Here is a 13,529-nt window from a genome sequence, read left to right as displayed (position 1 = left end):
CTCGTCTCTACTTGTACTCTAGGAACCAAGAAGGGTAAGCGGTAAAGTAGTGATATTTTAAGGTTTTAAAAACTTTTTACAGAAAAGTTTGAGAATTCAGTTGCTGCAGAGAGCTTAGAGGTAGCAAAAAGAAATTTAACTGAGTCCCCTAGCACCTGTGCATTGAATAAACAGAAAAGAATGCAGAAGATTTGTGATGCGGATGCTAAATACACCCCAGCATTCAACAGATACCTGACTGGGTTCCCATCGAGAGTTATACTGGTCTTATGTTAAACAGCAGGCACACAAAAATTATTTCATTGGACCAAAGATGAACACAGACATACCTTCAGGAAGTCATGCAAGTGTTTAAGCACACCTATCCTGACTTCATCTAGGTCTTTTAAAAAGCCATTGAACACAGGAACTAAATCTCCAGCTGTAAGCTGGTCTCCAAGGATGACGGCAAGTTCATGGATGGAAAATGCTAGCGTCCGTCGAACTTTCCACTGAAATAAAGAAATGAATAAATTGATAAATAATTTTCATCTATGGATCATCTGGTATGTTCTATTTCAAACTGACAGTCAGCATCTTTGCTGGACTTAAGAGAGAGTATTTACAAATCCAAGACAAATGATAGTCTCGTTTCCTGCACCTGAATTATCTCAAAATTCTTCGTCTCAAATCTTTTTGCTTAAATCAGTCCCACGCTACCATTCTTTTACTTGTGTAACTTATAAAACAGAGCAAAAAATATAGCCCACACTACTTCAGCTGGCATCTTTTAGCTTCCCTAATAGGTAAAGATTCACCCACAGAGAGTGCCCAGGAGTCCAAGGACTGGTAAGTTGATTTTCACTCAATTTGTTGAGTGAAAGCTCCATGTTATAATTTTTAAAAGCATCTAGTTGTGCCATTAAGTAACATCTCTTCTTTAGCACCTTCCAATTATTATGGGTACTATCCTTTTACCTGGATTTGGTGACTCAGTCTTAACCCAGATGAGAGTGGCGATGAAACTGAACAGTTTTGAAAGCAGGGTAATTTATTTTTATGTATGTTTTTAATTTATTAGCTGGTTGCTTTTAAAGGCTGCAGAACAGTTAGGAAAATATGAGCAATAGCCACGTATAAAATTACTCACTACATATCACTGAGAATTGCTGCTCTGACATCGCAAGCAGCAAGTTCAAAAGAGGTGAAGTAGTCTGAGAATGCCTCAAAGAAAGAGACAATCTCCAAAAAAGGAAGGAACGGAGGACTGGGAAACAACTGCGAAACAGTAAAATGCACAAAGCCACCTCCTCACCACCTGACAAGGAAAATGCTGCTATTTCCAGCCTTTGTTTTTAAACCAGCAACGCCGCGTTGTGATAGTGATGCTATCCCCCTTATGACTAACTGGATGCAGCATCAAAAGGCCACCAGATCCTGGCGTGAGGCTGACTCACCGAGCTCCAGACATGCCCGCACGGGCACATGGCTGCTCACACACAGCCCCACAGCCAGGATTCTCAGACCGAGGAGAATCACAAGCACTGCCGTGAGATCTCAAGCAAACAGAAGAGATCCAAGACTTTTCCTCACGTTTCCAACAGAGATCCAGCTCCACAAATGCACTCCAACTGCCCCATTTCCTTGTTGCCCGAGCACCACACACCCCCAGTTATACTTTAGCTCATTATATGAACACCTAACATTAGCAACGGGGAGCTCCACATAAAAAGCAAAGCAACCAACGCCCACTAAACAAGAGAAATGATCCTAAAAGTTCCTGTTATTCTTTTTTCAGATTTTCTTGAGCTTACCTGCATGTCAGACGCCAGGGTCTCATAGGTGTCTTTCAAGCAGTGCCAGTTCTGCCTGCCCAATGTCAGCGCCACGCCTGGCAGGCTGTAGGCACAGTGTTTGGCGATCTCAGTATCAACTGTTTGTGCGCGAGATGGATCGGTCATGGATAAATACTGATCCAGCAAGGCCTGAGGTACAACATCCTACAGCAAGAGAAGGGTAGAGAGTTGGTATCATTTTCAACACAACCTCCAAAGTTGATTAAGATTCCAGGAACACCATCAGCAGAACATTTTTTCCACAACTGTGGAGAATTATTTCACTGAAGGCTCTTAATAAGAACGCAGAAGTTTTTATATTTCGTACAACGTTCCACCAAAAAAGTTCCCAAGAAATGATGACATGCCTGGGGGCTATCAGAAAATATACAGACCGACAGAACAGATGAGTGGTGGGTGGATCACTGTCTACTTCGGCAAAGCAGGAGGTTGAAGAGACTACATTTTACCTTTCCACAAACACTCAGTCTCACAGGCTGTACAAATTGCCTATTTTAACTCATCCGTAAAATGAGCAGAAAAGCAAACGTTTCAAAAATTGTTTTGCTGTTCCTCTCAAAAGCTTGTCTTTTGGGGGAAGAGGAGAAACACGAATTAAAATCCTATGGTTGGGAGGAATTGGGAGACAGAGTATAGTCACCATGAAGGAAAAGGTTTCTCCAGAGGCAGAGAACCCTGATGAAGACCCATCTTTCTCTCCACCGAGGAGATTAAAGCATCTGAAACGAACTTTTTTGAAAGCCTCTGTGTTGTTTTCACCCCCGTCTTTGCTTCAGCTGTTGTCACTTCATCTCAGGCACTGACTCTGCCCAGGAGCATTTCCCTAGCAGGCAGCTGCTGAGCAGCTCAGCTCCCAGCAGCAGCCGGAGCGACCGAGGCTCCCCCTCAAAGAGTCGCGGTGTGCGGGGTGTCGCACGTTATACTGAACTCCAGAACAACAAAAATTCCCTCAGAAAAAAAATGACAGAGACAGCTTGAGTTTAACGAAACGCTTTCACACCTTCTCTTCAAAAAGCTTGTCACGGGGTGAGGGTGGTTCCACTCCAAACATTTAACAAAAAACCTCGTTTCCTCAATAACCTAATTTCCGTGACAGAACGGCTCCCACAGAAAATGAAACCCAACGAAACCAGAACCTGGAAGCCTACGATAGTTGTTCTTGCATCAAAAAAAACACTGTCATCTCTTATACTTAATTAAAACAGAAACAACTGCCAAATTAAGCCATTATCTCTGGAAACACTGAGTATTTTTAAATTACTTACTTGAGAGGTTTGCCATATTTTAGAGAAATTCCATACAAAATGACTTAATGAGACTGACTGCCTCAGACTGACAGCATAAAAGAAGTCTCCGCATTTATTTAAAAATCCTACTACTCTGACATATGCAGGAAAAACAGAAATCCCAGTCATTTACCTGTACTTTGGATTTTCGTTCTTCATCAGGACTGAAACTACTATTGGTGCTCAAATCCGAGTCATTATGGATATAGTGAAGTGTGGAATCCATGTTCTATTACAAACAGACAAAAACACAGAAATACATTTAAGGATTAAAACAAAACCGTCAACATCAGGCACTGCTACCCTCAGCTCAGGGTCTTTGTCTTAGATTAAAGAAATGCATGTTTTACTATCAAATCCAATTTTGATGCAGCCTGAAATCAAAAGTCTTATTAGATAAATCTTTCCGCTTTAAATTTCAAACAAGGACTCCTCCTAATCTGCTCCATTTTGGTTCTGAAGGAAGGAAAAATCACAGGAGAGGAGTACCTTTGAAACTGCATTAAGGAAAATGTAAATAACATGTGGGTCACATCGCTTCTTCCCCGAAGGGAAAACGAGAAAACATCTGTAGTGGATTTTGTTGGATTTGGTGCTTTGCATTTGTGCTAGGAAAAGGTCAAAATAAAGCCACTCTTACACACAGGAGTGGAAACCGATGACGCTGTTGCTCCTTTCCTAGAGGTGATTACTCTATAATCATCTCCACAGATGAGCTTCACCTTATAAAGCAGTGCCCGAGTGGACAATGGCTGTTGGCACCAGTCTTCAAACCTCTCAGCAGCTGTTTTTTTTAAGCAAATTGGTTTTTTTTTTGGCAATCACTCGAGCATCCTGGGTGCATATCTGTGCCTCAAAGATAAGGACGAAGGCTCCAAGTCTGTTTCAGAACTGGAACATGATGCAAAGGTTTGATGTGCTATGATCAGCTGTGTCACTTTCTGGATCAGTGGAGTCCTCCAAATGCAGTGAGCTTTGCATCATCAGCTTGTGAATTTCAAGAAGTATGAGAAGAATATTTGAAACGCAGCTCAGGCTGCTGTCTGGTAGAACAGGGCGAAGACCTTTGTGCCCGGTATGATCCAGATTATCTATAAACACCGCAGGGTGAGCTCTCGGGTCAGTGTAAGCTCCAAAAGCATGCCAGCTCTGCGAGCTGTTCAGATCTGTTTGATAACAAGACCTTTCAAAAAAACTATAAGCATCTTCAAAAAAAGCACCCAGGATACCACCTGCCTTCCTTGCTTTGACTTCACACACTTGCTTTTTCCTCATCCATGACCTGCTTTCATCCAAGCACTGATTTTCAGCATCACCTCTGTTCCTGCAGGTGCAATTTAGCCTCTATTTCCTCCGTGTTACCTGCACACACTGAATTGAAGAGTGCAGAGCCAGGACATAAGAATTTAGCAGGATTTAGTCTTAAACTTTCTGCATCCCAAACTGGTGAGCAACCACCTCCGAGATGCCAACAGTCAGGGCAGAAAGCCAACACACAGAGAGCAGGGGCCAGTCCCAGGGGTCCAGATTGGAGCCCCCAGCCTCCTCGTGGCACCCACCCTCTTCTTCGAGGGAGGTACGTGAGCCCGACAGAGATGGGCTGATTGTATTCGAGTTTCCTATCTCTTTATTCGCCTCCTCTTGCTCCCTCTGCCTTCAACCAAAAAGAGGGGATGCCCACGCTCATCCTCTGAAATCTTACAGAGAGCAGACAACCTAAAGAAAACTAAAATGGCTGTTCTTAAGAAAAAAATGAAAGGAGGAACCTCACACTCAACCAACACGTTACATTTATGTTCCAAAGCCTTATATGCTATCTTCATTATATCTTTTTTTTTCCATTTAAATAGAGGATCTCTAACATTTAGCTCTAACTCACTCAGGAGCCTATACAGCTGGAGGAGGACAAGCAGTTTGATTTTGCTTTGTGTGCAGAACTGTGAAGGCTGCTTTCAAATATAGAATACTCTAGCCTGATTTTTCTAAAGCTTCCAGTTCAGTTCCCCTACTGATTCTTCGCTGCACTGAGACCTAAAACAAAATAAAAATCAAAACGAAGCAACAACAAAAAGACCTCAGCCACCTGCGAAAATCAGAGCTCTCTTCACTGCCAGAGGCAACAGGCCACTCGCCCAACAGATCACAGCTTGATGCCCAAATTCTAGGTCACCTCTGTGACATCCCTTCGCTTGTAAAATGAGCGTTTGGTTCAGGGCCAGAAACAAACAAGGAACTGGCAGATCACGAGCGACCTTTCAAAGAGCAAAATTGAAGCATGTGAAAACAATGTATACCAAAAACGTGACACGTTCTTACGCTTTCTGTCAGCACCCTGCTCTGTAAAGCACTAAAATGCAAGCACAGGTCCCTCTGAACAAAGAGGGACCTCATTATTCCCCAAAATTGGAAGGACAGGATTCATTCACGCTGTCCTTTTCCAGGTTAATATTAAAAAATTGACTACAAAGGATGCTGCGATAAAGAAACACATCAAGCAGGGTATCAGGATTTGGGGCGTGTGCTTTTGGTTTAAAAAAAGGACACAACAGGTTTGTAGCGTTACATTATGACTGTGTATACAGAGCAGTACCCAAACAAACACAACGTTCCTCCACTCACCAAATGTTTTTGGGTTCTACGGTCCAACAGCTTAGATGAAACGTTAATCATCATCTAGAAACACTGCTCTAATTAAAGAGGGCAGAAAAAGTCTGCACTGGGCTGACGTCAGCTCCTGGACTTCTCACGGACACTTATCAAAATGTCATCTGCACATGCCATTTACGCAACACGGTTCAACAAATCACTTGTTGTAGATAATGGAAATTGTATTTGGGAACCATTGCTTTCTATTTAATTACAAGTTGCAGAACTACGCGCAGTGACCAGTTGTTTTTGACACTGTAGGTAACAGAAAATTAAGAGTAGTAGTATCAAATACCACAGACTTCAGGCAGGCAGGGGACAGTGGCAGAATGGTGAAGAAAGAGGTGCAAAAACAACCAAAAAAAACCTTCAAAAGTTTTCTAGTTGCTCAAATAGTTTCTCTTTCCACCATCCACACAACATCCTACATTTCAGGTCCTGAACTTCTCTAAACTACCATAAAACCCTTCTCCAAGGAGCGTGGAAACAACCTACCTCTTTCTGCACACCAAAAAAAAAAGAAGGAGCAAGGGAGGGCAATGCAGTGGGCACATTCACTTACTGTCAAGCAGGACTCTGTTTTAAGCAAGGCACTTGCACAGTAATAAGCTGCAGTAGTATTAAAACATCTTAAATTATGATAGTCACAACAAAGATGTTAATGGAAACAATTTCAAGAATTTATCTGGATAAACACAAACCCAGGAAAAATAAAAATCCCCCAAGCGACTCATTTTTATTTTAGTAGCTGGCGTTTCGATACCAGCCAACAAAACCAAACATCACGCCAGCCAAAGGAGGAAGCTTTTGACTGCAATTCCTGCACAAATAGAGAATCCAGCTCTATTACTGGAGCCCTGGAAATCTGAGTGGGGAAAAAAACAGAAGCACAAAGCACGCATCTTACCTCAACAGCGTCACTGATTAAAGGCACGATATCACCCAGGATAGGTTTAAAGTTCTGTTGGTCACTGATGGTTAGCTCAGCCTGGGACTCTGTTCCCTTGCCCACGCTGCCCGTCGTCTCTTCCTGAGGGTCCAGACTGGATGCTCTGAGTGCAGCAGACAACACCTCCACTTGTGCTGCAGCATAGGAAAAAGAAGAAAACATGAGGGGCTGAGCTGCAATAAGCTTTTAGGAAGGCCACAAAGCAACTTTTAGACATTGACTAATAACTTGAAGAATGGCTGAAGAGCTACACAGACAACGAATTCAAGATCCTTGACCGATAGTAAGTCCTGCTCTGGGGACACGTAACGTTAAAGACAAGGTAGATAAATGCTCCATTCTTTCCCTCAGGAAAAACAACAGTACAGTTCTGTAAAATTGTGTCTTTAAGGCAAAAAGAAAAAAAAAAAAAAAGAAAACAAAACCCAACCAACCAACCAAAAACCCCAGGAGCAGGAAACTGCTGTTGTGGCAGGAGCAGTAAGAACCTCAGTCCATATTAAAGGTGAAGTCTTTGGGACAGAACAGCACATGAATACCAACATAGGTGTAGGGTACTTTGTGGGAACTGGGGATAAGAGAAGGAAAAGTAATTGAGACAAAGGTTGAGAACAGGTTTATTCATACTGAAAGGGGCTGCAGATTTCGGTTCTAAGAGACTGTCTCTTTCTCTCTCTCTCTCTCTGACCATTAAATTATTGAGTTCCCATAGCAATGCCAGCTGTATCTATGTAGGGAGGCCCTAGACCCCAGAAACTGTGCAGGATCCTTTATACTCCTTGCGCCCTCCACACCACTGAGGCAGGCTGCACTGCTTGATGTCCTCTCATCAAAGGATGCGATAGCACTTCATCCTCTGCCATCCACTCTTTTGAAAGAGATCCAGCAGTTCTGAGACTCCTCTGCTTTCCAACCCTCTGCTTCCTGCTAATTAAAAAAGAATAAGATAAAAAACCCCACAACTTCTGTTGAGCAATGTTCCTTGGGTATAGCCTGACTGAAGCGGATCGGCATCACGAGCAACCTTCCCTGCAAGCAGCACAAAGTTCAGTGCAGATTGATTTATGTCGTCTTCTTTTCCTCCACCTCCCGAGCCATTACATTTACCCAGCCGTCCAGCAGCTCTGCTCAGCAGACAAATGGCTTTCCTAAGGTTTCTTAAAGGCTACGCTCATTAAATGACAAACAACACGCTCGTGTCCAATCTCACTGCGCCAGACCAAGTTACAGAATCTCTTCAAGTTTTTTTGAGAATTACCAACAAGAATTAGACAAAAAGTTGGGCTCATCTGTAGATAGAAGGCATTTCTTGAGTTGTAACTCGACACAATCTCAGCTAGGAAAAATTGTAAAACACTCAGCTGGTTGACTGGTGAGTCTAGGTGAGGTCTGACAAGCAGAAGCAAAGATGATTCCTTTCGATATGCAATGCCTGCTCCAGAGCTGGGTCAAGTTTCTAAAGTACCTGGAAGATTTTCTTTCCCTAAAATTACTGTAATTGACCTCAACAGGAAAAACCTACGGCAAACCAGATGCTTAGGAAACAAAGCCAACACCATAGCAATAATTCCACCAAAAAAAATTCCTAACATAATAATGCACCTTTCATGTATAATCACAGTGTAGCATTAGGAATTTCACAGTAGAAGTCTTAAGATTAACAAAAGCTTGCTCCAGCTTCTCTATTCGAGTGTTACTTCACTGACAATAATCCGCAGAACCTCAGGGTCCACGAGAGTGAACGGGATCGAGGTCAGTAAATTTCTTCAAAACAAATCAAATGAGAAAAAAAAAAAAACCACACTCACATACAGAAAGCAAAACCCCCAAATCCACCAACCAAAACAGGTAGACATTTCAGAGCCTTTGCTAAGGCAAGATATGCCAGCCAGATTGCTAGTTTATTCTCATTTAGAGAAACCAAACAAGAAAATTAAATGGAATTCTATCCTGCCACACATCGAGGAGACATTTTTCATGAAGGCTTCTTTCATGAAAGACAAGTTCAAGAAAAAAAAAGAAAAGTACCACCCTCCTCTCATTTTCAGTTAAAAGTCAAGACAGCCTTCCACCTTGACTGGACACCACAAACTGCTTAAACCCTGAGTATGTCTGGAAGGCACCAAATGCCTCCCTATTTTTTTTTTTTTGACTGCTCCTCCATAGGTCCTGTCACCCAGGGAAGGCTGCCAATTCACTGGAAGGTGAATTACCTGAAATCCATAAATATCTTAAGGTCCTAGCCAAAAAAAAAGCCAAATCCACATAAGACTAGGAAATGGTGGAGTAAAGCAGGACAAGAAACAGAGACTGCTTGTGTGAATATGTGCTCATGTTTGCAAGGCTCCAGGCCTTGAAGATCCTGAAACTCAAGAGCATCCTGATGAGCTGTCTTCTCTGCTGGGGCACATCCCCTCATCGTGGCATCACACCCCCTTCTCACTGCAGGGGCTGCTTCTCCTCCCCTTCTTTCACAAAGAGTTTGCACTGCTAAGACAGTCAGCGTTCACTGGAACTTAAACCACCCTCTAATTAATTATTTTTTCTTCTGACTTCAGGTTCAGGCATTTTTTAGCAAGGGATTTTTTACTCTTGGTTACTGCACCCACATCCTAAAACAACTGGCACAACCTTTGAATTCAAAAATCCTTTTTTACCTGGCCTTATTACACTCTCTGGTTCTGGTCCTCAGGAGTTTCTGCCCCTTCAATATACTGCACTGCTGTTGTATGTTTCTCCTGATGTTTCACGAGAAGACACGAGTATTTCTAAGTGGCACTTCTTCTTTCTTGTGCCTTCCCCCATGAAAGCAGCACCTCTACACAACGTACAGGGGCGAGGTGTGAAGTAGAGGGGGACGTGGAATATAGGAAGAAAGGGAAATGGGAAAAAAAAAAAAAGGGAAGCAGGAGGGGAAATGTGTATGGAGGAAGGGATTCAAGTGCAAATGTCCAGTGGTTCCTGTGGCTGGGTATGCAGGGAGAAAAGAGACAGATAGACCGAAGTCAGGGGGAAGGGAAGAGGAAATTCACTGCATGCTCAGTCTTTGCTGGCAAGAACCAGCCGCCTCACAGCACAAAGCTCATAAAAAAGCAGTGGCTGGTCTCAGAGGAAAAACATACAAACCCTAAGCAACACTTGGGACCGTGACTGTTTGGCAAACACCTGCAGGACAAGTGATACTGAAGATGACAGTAACCTGTGAAATTAAGGAATTTTGTAATATTGTCATGAGGATAACAAATGGAGACAAACTTCAGACTGAATATTTAAAGTACTGCTTTGCAAAAACAGCCTCAGATGATTACGATAGAAGTATTCCTCCTTGTACTGCCAGAAGCAAGGAGGCAGGGGCAGGGCTCCACACTTCTTGTCCACCCCTCCGTTACCACAGTATGCAGAGTGTAAGTCCCAAATCATGGGCATTAAGTCAGCTACTAACGGATTCAGGTCTGGACACCCATCGCTTTATGTATGCTTCAGCGTTTCAGTGCTCATTCTATCAGTTTTGGTCTCATTTTTTATGCCTCAACGCACTGCTAAATTAAAACTGCAGTGTAAAATTAAAAGCAACGCTACCCAGTCAAAACAGGCGTGTTGTGAAGTTCTGGCTTCTGAAGTATTTGGATGAAATTATGACAGCACATGCGAGGGAAAGAAGTGAACCAAGCAGCTCTGCACTGAGTGCAAGGTGTTCAGGTTGTGTTTCATGGGGCTTCAGTACACAGCCTCGACCAAGTCAGCGGTTCTGAAGGGTCACTGAGTACTTCAGGCCAAAACAAAGAAACAAACCAGAATAAATGGCCCTGGTAACCCCAGTTCAAAGCCTTCCTAAACTCGTGGGCACTTGGCACTCATGGTGGTGACAATCTAGTTTCCTTCTCCTGAAATGCACCAGCCCAGGTCAGCAGCTGGACAGAACACCTCTCGGCAGAGGGGCAAAAAAAGAGCTACAAAACAAGGCTCTGGGACAAGACGTGAGAACACTCGACAGAAACAACCCCGTAACACAAGTCTGGATACACAACACGTTGCCTACATCAACCTTAATGAAAACTGTTTAAGGTATGTTTTGTGACTGGACAGAGATGTGTGAAAGTTTTAACAGTGGCCTTCAGAGACGGGTTATTTAAAGACTGAGATCATCAGTAAGGCTGATTTTTTTTCCTCCTTCCTTTGAAAGACAGACTGCCCACAGCGTTCTTAAAGTTTTAAAAAGAAATTTTTTTAAAATCTGCTGATTTTACAATAGATCAGCCAGAAGTAACCCAAAATGGATCTGAATCATATTCTTAGCATATCACCCCAATAACAGAATAAAAAAGCAGTTCAAAGCAGTAACAGCTTGTTCTAAAACATCTGGTTTTCCCCACTCCAAACTTCCCCCCCTTTTTTCTTTCCTACTTTTTTTTTGTATAGATGCATGCTTTCCTCTAGGGATTCTTCAGCTTCAGAATCATTTGCTTTCTTCCTCAGTCCTCTGGATTTTTCTAGCTGTAACCCTCAAAGTTGACGTGCCTTAAGATTTATTCAGCATATGAGTTCCAAGGACACCTATCTCCAGGAGGTAGGCGTGAAACAGCCACATCGTTTTAGCCCAGGAGGCATCTCTGAGGTGATACCGTACCAGCCAGTCAAGCTTTTAAAATGCAAGATGTGTGTTCACTTCAAAAAACTCATCTTGGATCAATTTTCCACTTGGCACGCTGAAGTAGACAACATGAGACTGCAATAATCAAGATCTTATAGAAAAATGGGTAAGACTGATTCATTAAGAACAAAATAGGCAACTCATAAAATGAAAGCCAAGTTTCTCGTACTTTGGTATTTCAAAAAACCTTCACCTGCTTTGTTTTTGCATGCGTGCTAATTACAAAATCATATTGCAACCTACAGCTTATACCGCTGAGCCATCTATTTGATTGCACTGTCAAAACAGGCAGTTAAAATTTTATAGTGCTAGGTGTATTCAGTTTATGGAAGGGATTATGCCACCTTGAAATATTTTTACACAAATGCAAGTTCCCTTTTGGTACATCATCGCTTCTCCCACTTAAATCAAAATAGAAATGAGTTCTTCAAGGACAAGGAGAAAGTAGCTCTGCTGACTCTGAGACAAGGTTCAAGCCCAAACTGCTAACACAACACACACACATCTCCAAACACTAAAAAATGCTTCAGTATCTTTACAATACCTTTTACGTCTGGGTCGTCTATGTGGGGTTCCAAATTTTCTATCATTTCTTCAAGCTCTTTCCTTGTTGCCATAGGAATGTTTGGAGACACTGGCATTGTGAGTTCCTGAATTTCTCTATCGAGTATTATCTCGGAGGTCTGCTGAAGCTCAAAGTCAATATCTATCTCGGGAAGTGGAGTCCTCCAGAAATGAAAGGAGTTGTACAGTTCCTGCTCTGAAAGAGAGGTTTCCTGTGAGCTTCGCCCGGCCTCCCGCAGTCCTGCTGTACAGCGATGAGAACTTCGCTCGTTCTCGTCAGCCGTTTCCCCGCACGGTTCTGAGGATGAAGTGCAATGAAAGGGTGACTCCGCCTGGAAATCGCTTTCCCGCTGGGAGTGATTCGCCACTGCATTTTGATCTCCCACGGCATTTTCAAGTTTTCTTGCAAAATCATCGCTATCGACGCGTGAAGACAGATCCCCTGCTCTGTTGTGCTCATCCTCTGCTGTGACATCTTCTGGGGTTCTGATTTGTTCACTGCTGAGTGACAAAGCAAACAGACTATTTAAAAAAAATGAACTTGTTGCAAACTTTTTGAAAATTTATAAAAATACGATCAGCTTGTTATTTATCACATTAGATTTACTTGTAGCATAGCAAAATTAATCACAGAACCGAAGGATAATGGTTGAGATTAGAAGGGACTTCAGGAGGTCATCTGGTCCAAGCCCCTTGCTCAAGCAGGGACACCTTGGCCACATTCAGAAATGTTTTGAAGATATCCAAGGAGGAAAGCTCCTCAGCCTCTCTCGACAGCCTGTCCCAGTGCTCAGTCGTGCTCACAGCACAGAAGTGCTTCCTGATGTTCAGAGGGAAGCTGGGCTCCAGTCTGTGCCCATTGCCTCTTGTCCTGGCACTGGGCACCACAGAAAAGAGTCTGGCTTCACCATCTTTATACCTTCCCTTCAGGTATTATACATTCATAACATCCCCTCCCGAGCCTTCTCATCTGTAAGCTGAACAGTCCCAACTCTGTTTATCCTGTCCTGACAGGATAGATGCTCCGGTCCATCATCCTCCAGCCCTTTGCTGGACTTTCTCCAGTTGCTCAATCTCTTTCAGGTTTGCAAGAACTGAGCACAGCACTTCAGATACATCCTTACTGTTGATGAGTAGATGGCAAGGATGATCCTTCCTTGACCTGCCAGAAGCATTCCTAAATGCAGCCCAGGATACCATTAGACTTCTTTACCATAAGGGCACGTTGATTCACGTTCAATTTGGTGTCCACCAGGACCCCCAGGACCTTTTCTGCTTTCCAGAGCTGCCTTCCAGCCAGGCAGCTCACACCACGTGCTGGTGCCTGGGGTTGTTCTTCTCCAAGTGCTAGACTGTGCACTTCCCTTGCTCAACTTCACAAAATTCCTGCCAACCCATTTCTCCAGCCTTTCAAGATCCCTCTGGATGGCAGCACAACCCTCTGGTGTCTCAGCTGCTCCTCCCAGTTTTATGTCACCTGCAAACTCACTGAGGGTGCACCTTGCCCGGTCATCCAGATCATTACTGAAGATGTTGAACAGAACTGGACCCAGTATTGATCCCCTGGGGCACACTGCTAGTTACCTCCAACTAAACTT

General features: G+C 43.2%; 1 protein-coding gene across 1 annotated transcript in view; it reads right to left on the bottom strand.

Moving 5' to 3' along the window:
• PPP4R1 (protein phosphatase 4 regulatory subunit 1) overlaps positions 1-13,529 on the bottom strand; it is a 42,541-nt gene that overhangs the window by 4,848 nt on the left and 24,164 nt on the right. Inside the window, exons 9-13 of the mRNA XM_084306730.1 lie at positions 11,912-12,432; positions 6,675-6,850; positions 3,255-3,350; positions 1,794-1,979; positions 330-491 (exon numbers count right to left, since the gene is read on the bottom strand). Of these exons, the coding sequence (XP_084162856.1) occupies positions 330-491; positions 1,794-1,979; positions 3,255-3,350; positions 6,675-6,850; positions 11,912-12,432 (1,141 nt within the window). The remainder of the gene's footprint in view (positions 1-329; positions 492-1,793; positions 1,980-3,254; positions 3,351-6,674; positions 6,851-11,911; positions 12,433-13,529) is intronic.

Source organism: Netta rufina (genome assembly GCF_964035555.1).
Source record: "Netta rufina genome assembly, chromosome: 2".
NCBI classification, from domain to species: Eukaryota; Metazoa; Chordata; class Aves; order Anseriformes; family Anatidae; genus Netta; species Netta rufina.
The sequence above is the reverse complement of the archived record's forward strand: the minus strand, read 5'-3'. Positions and strand labels throughout refer to the sequence as shown.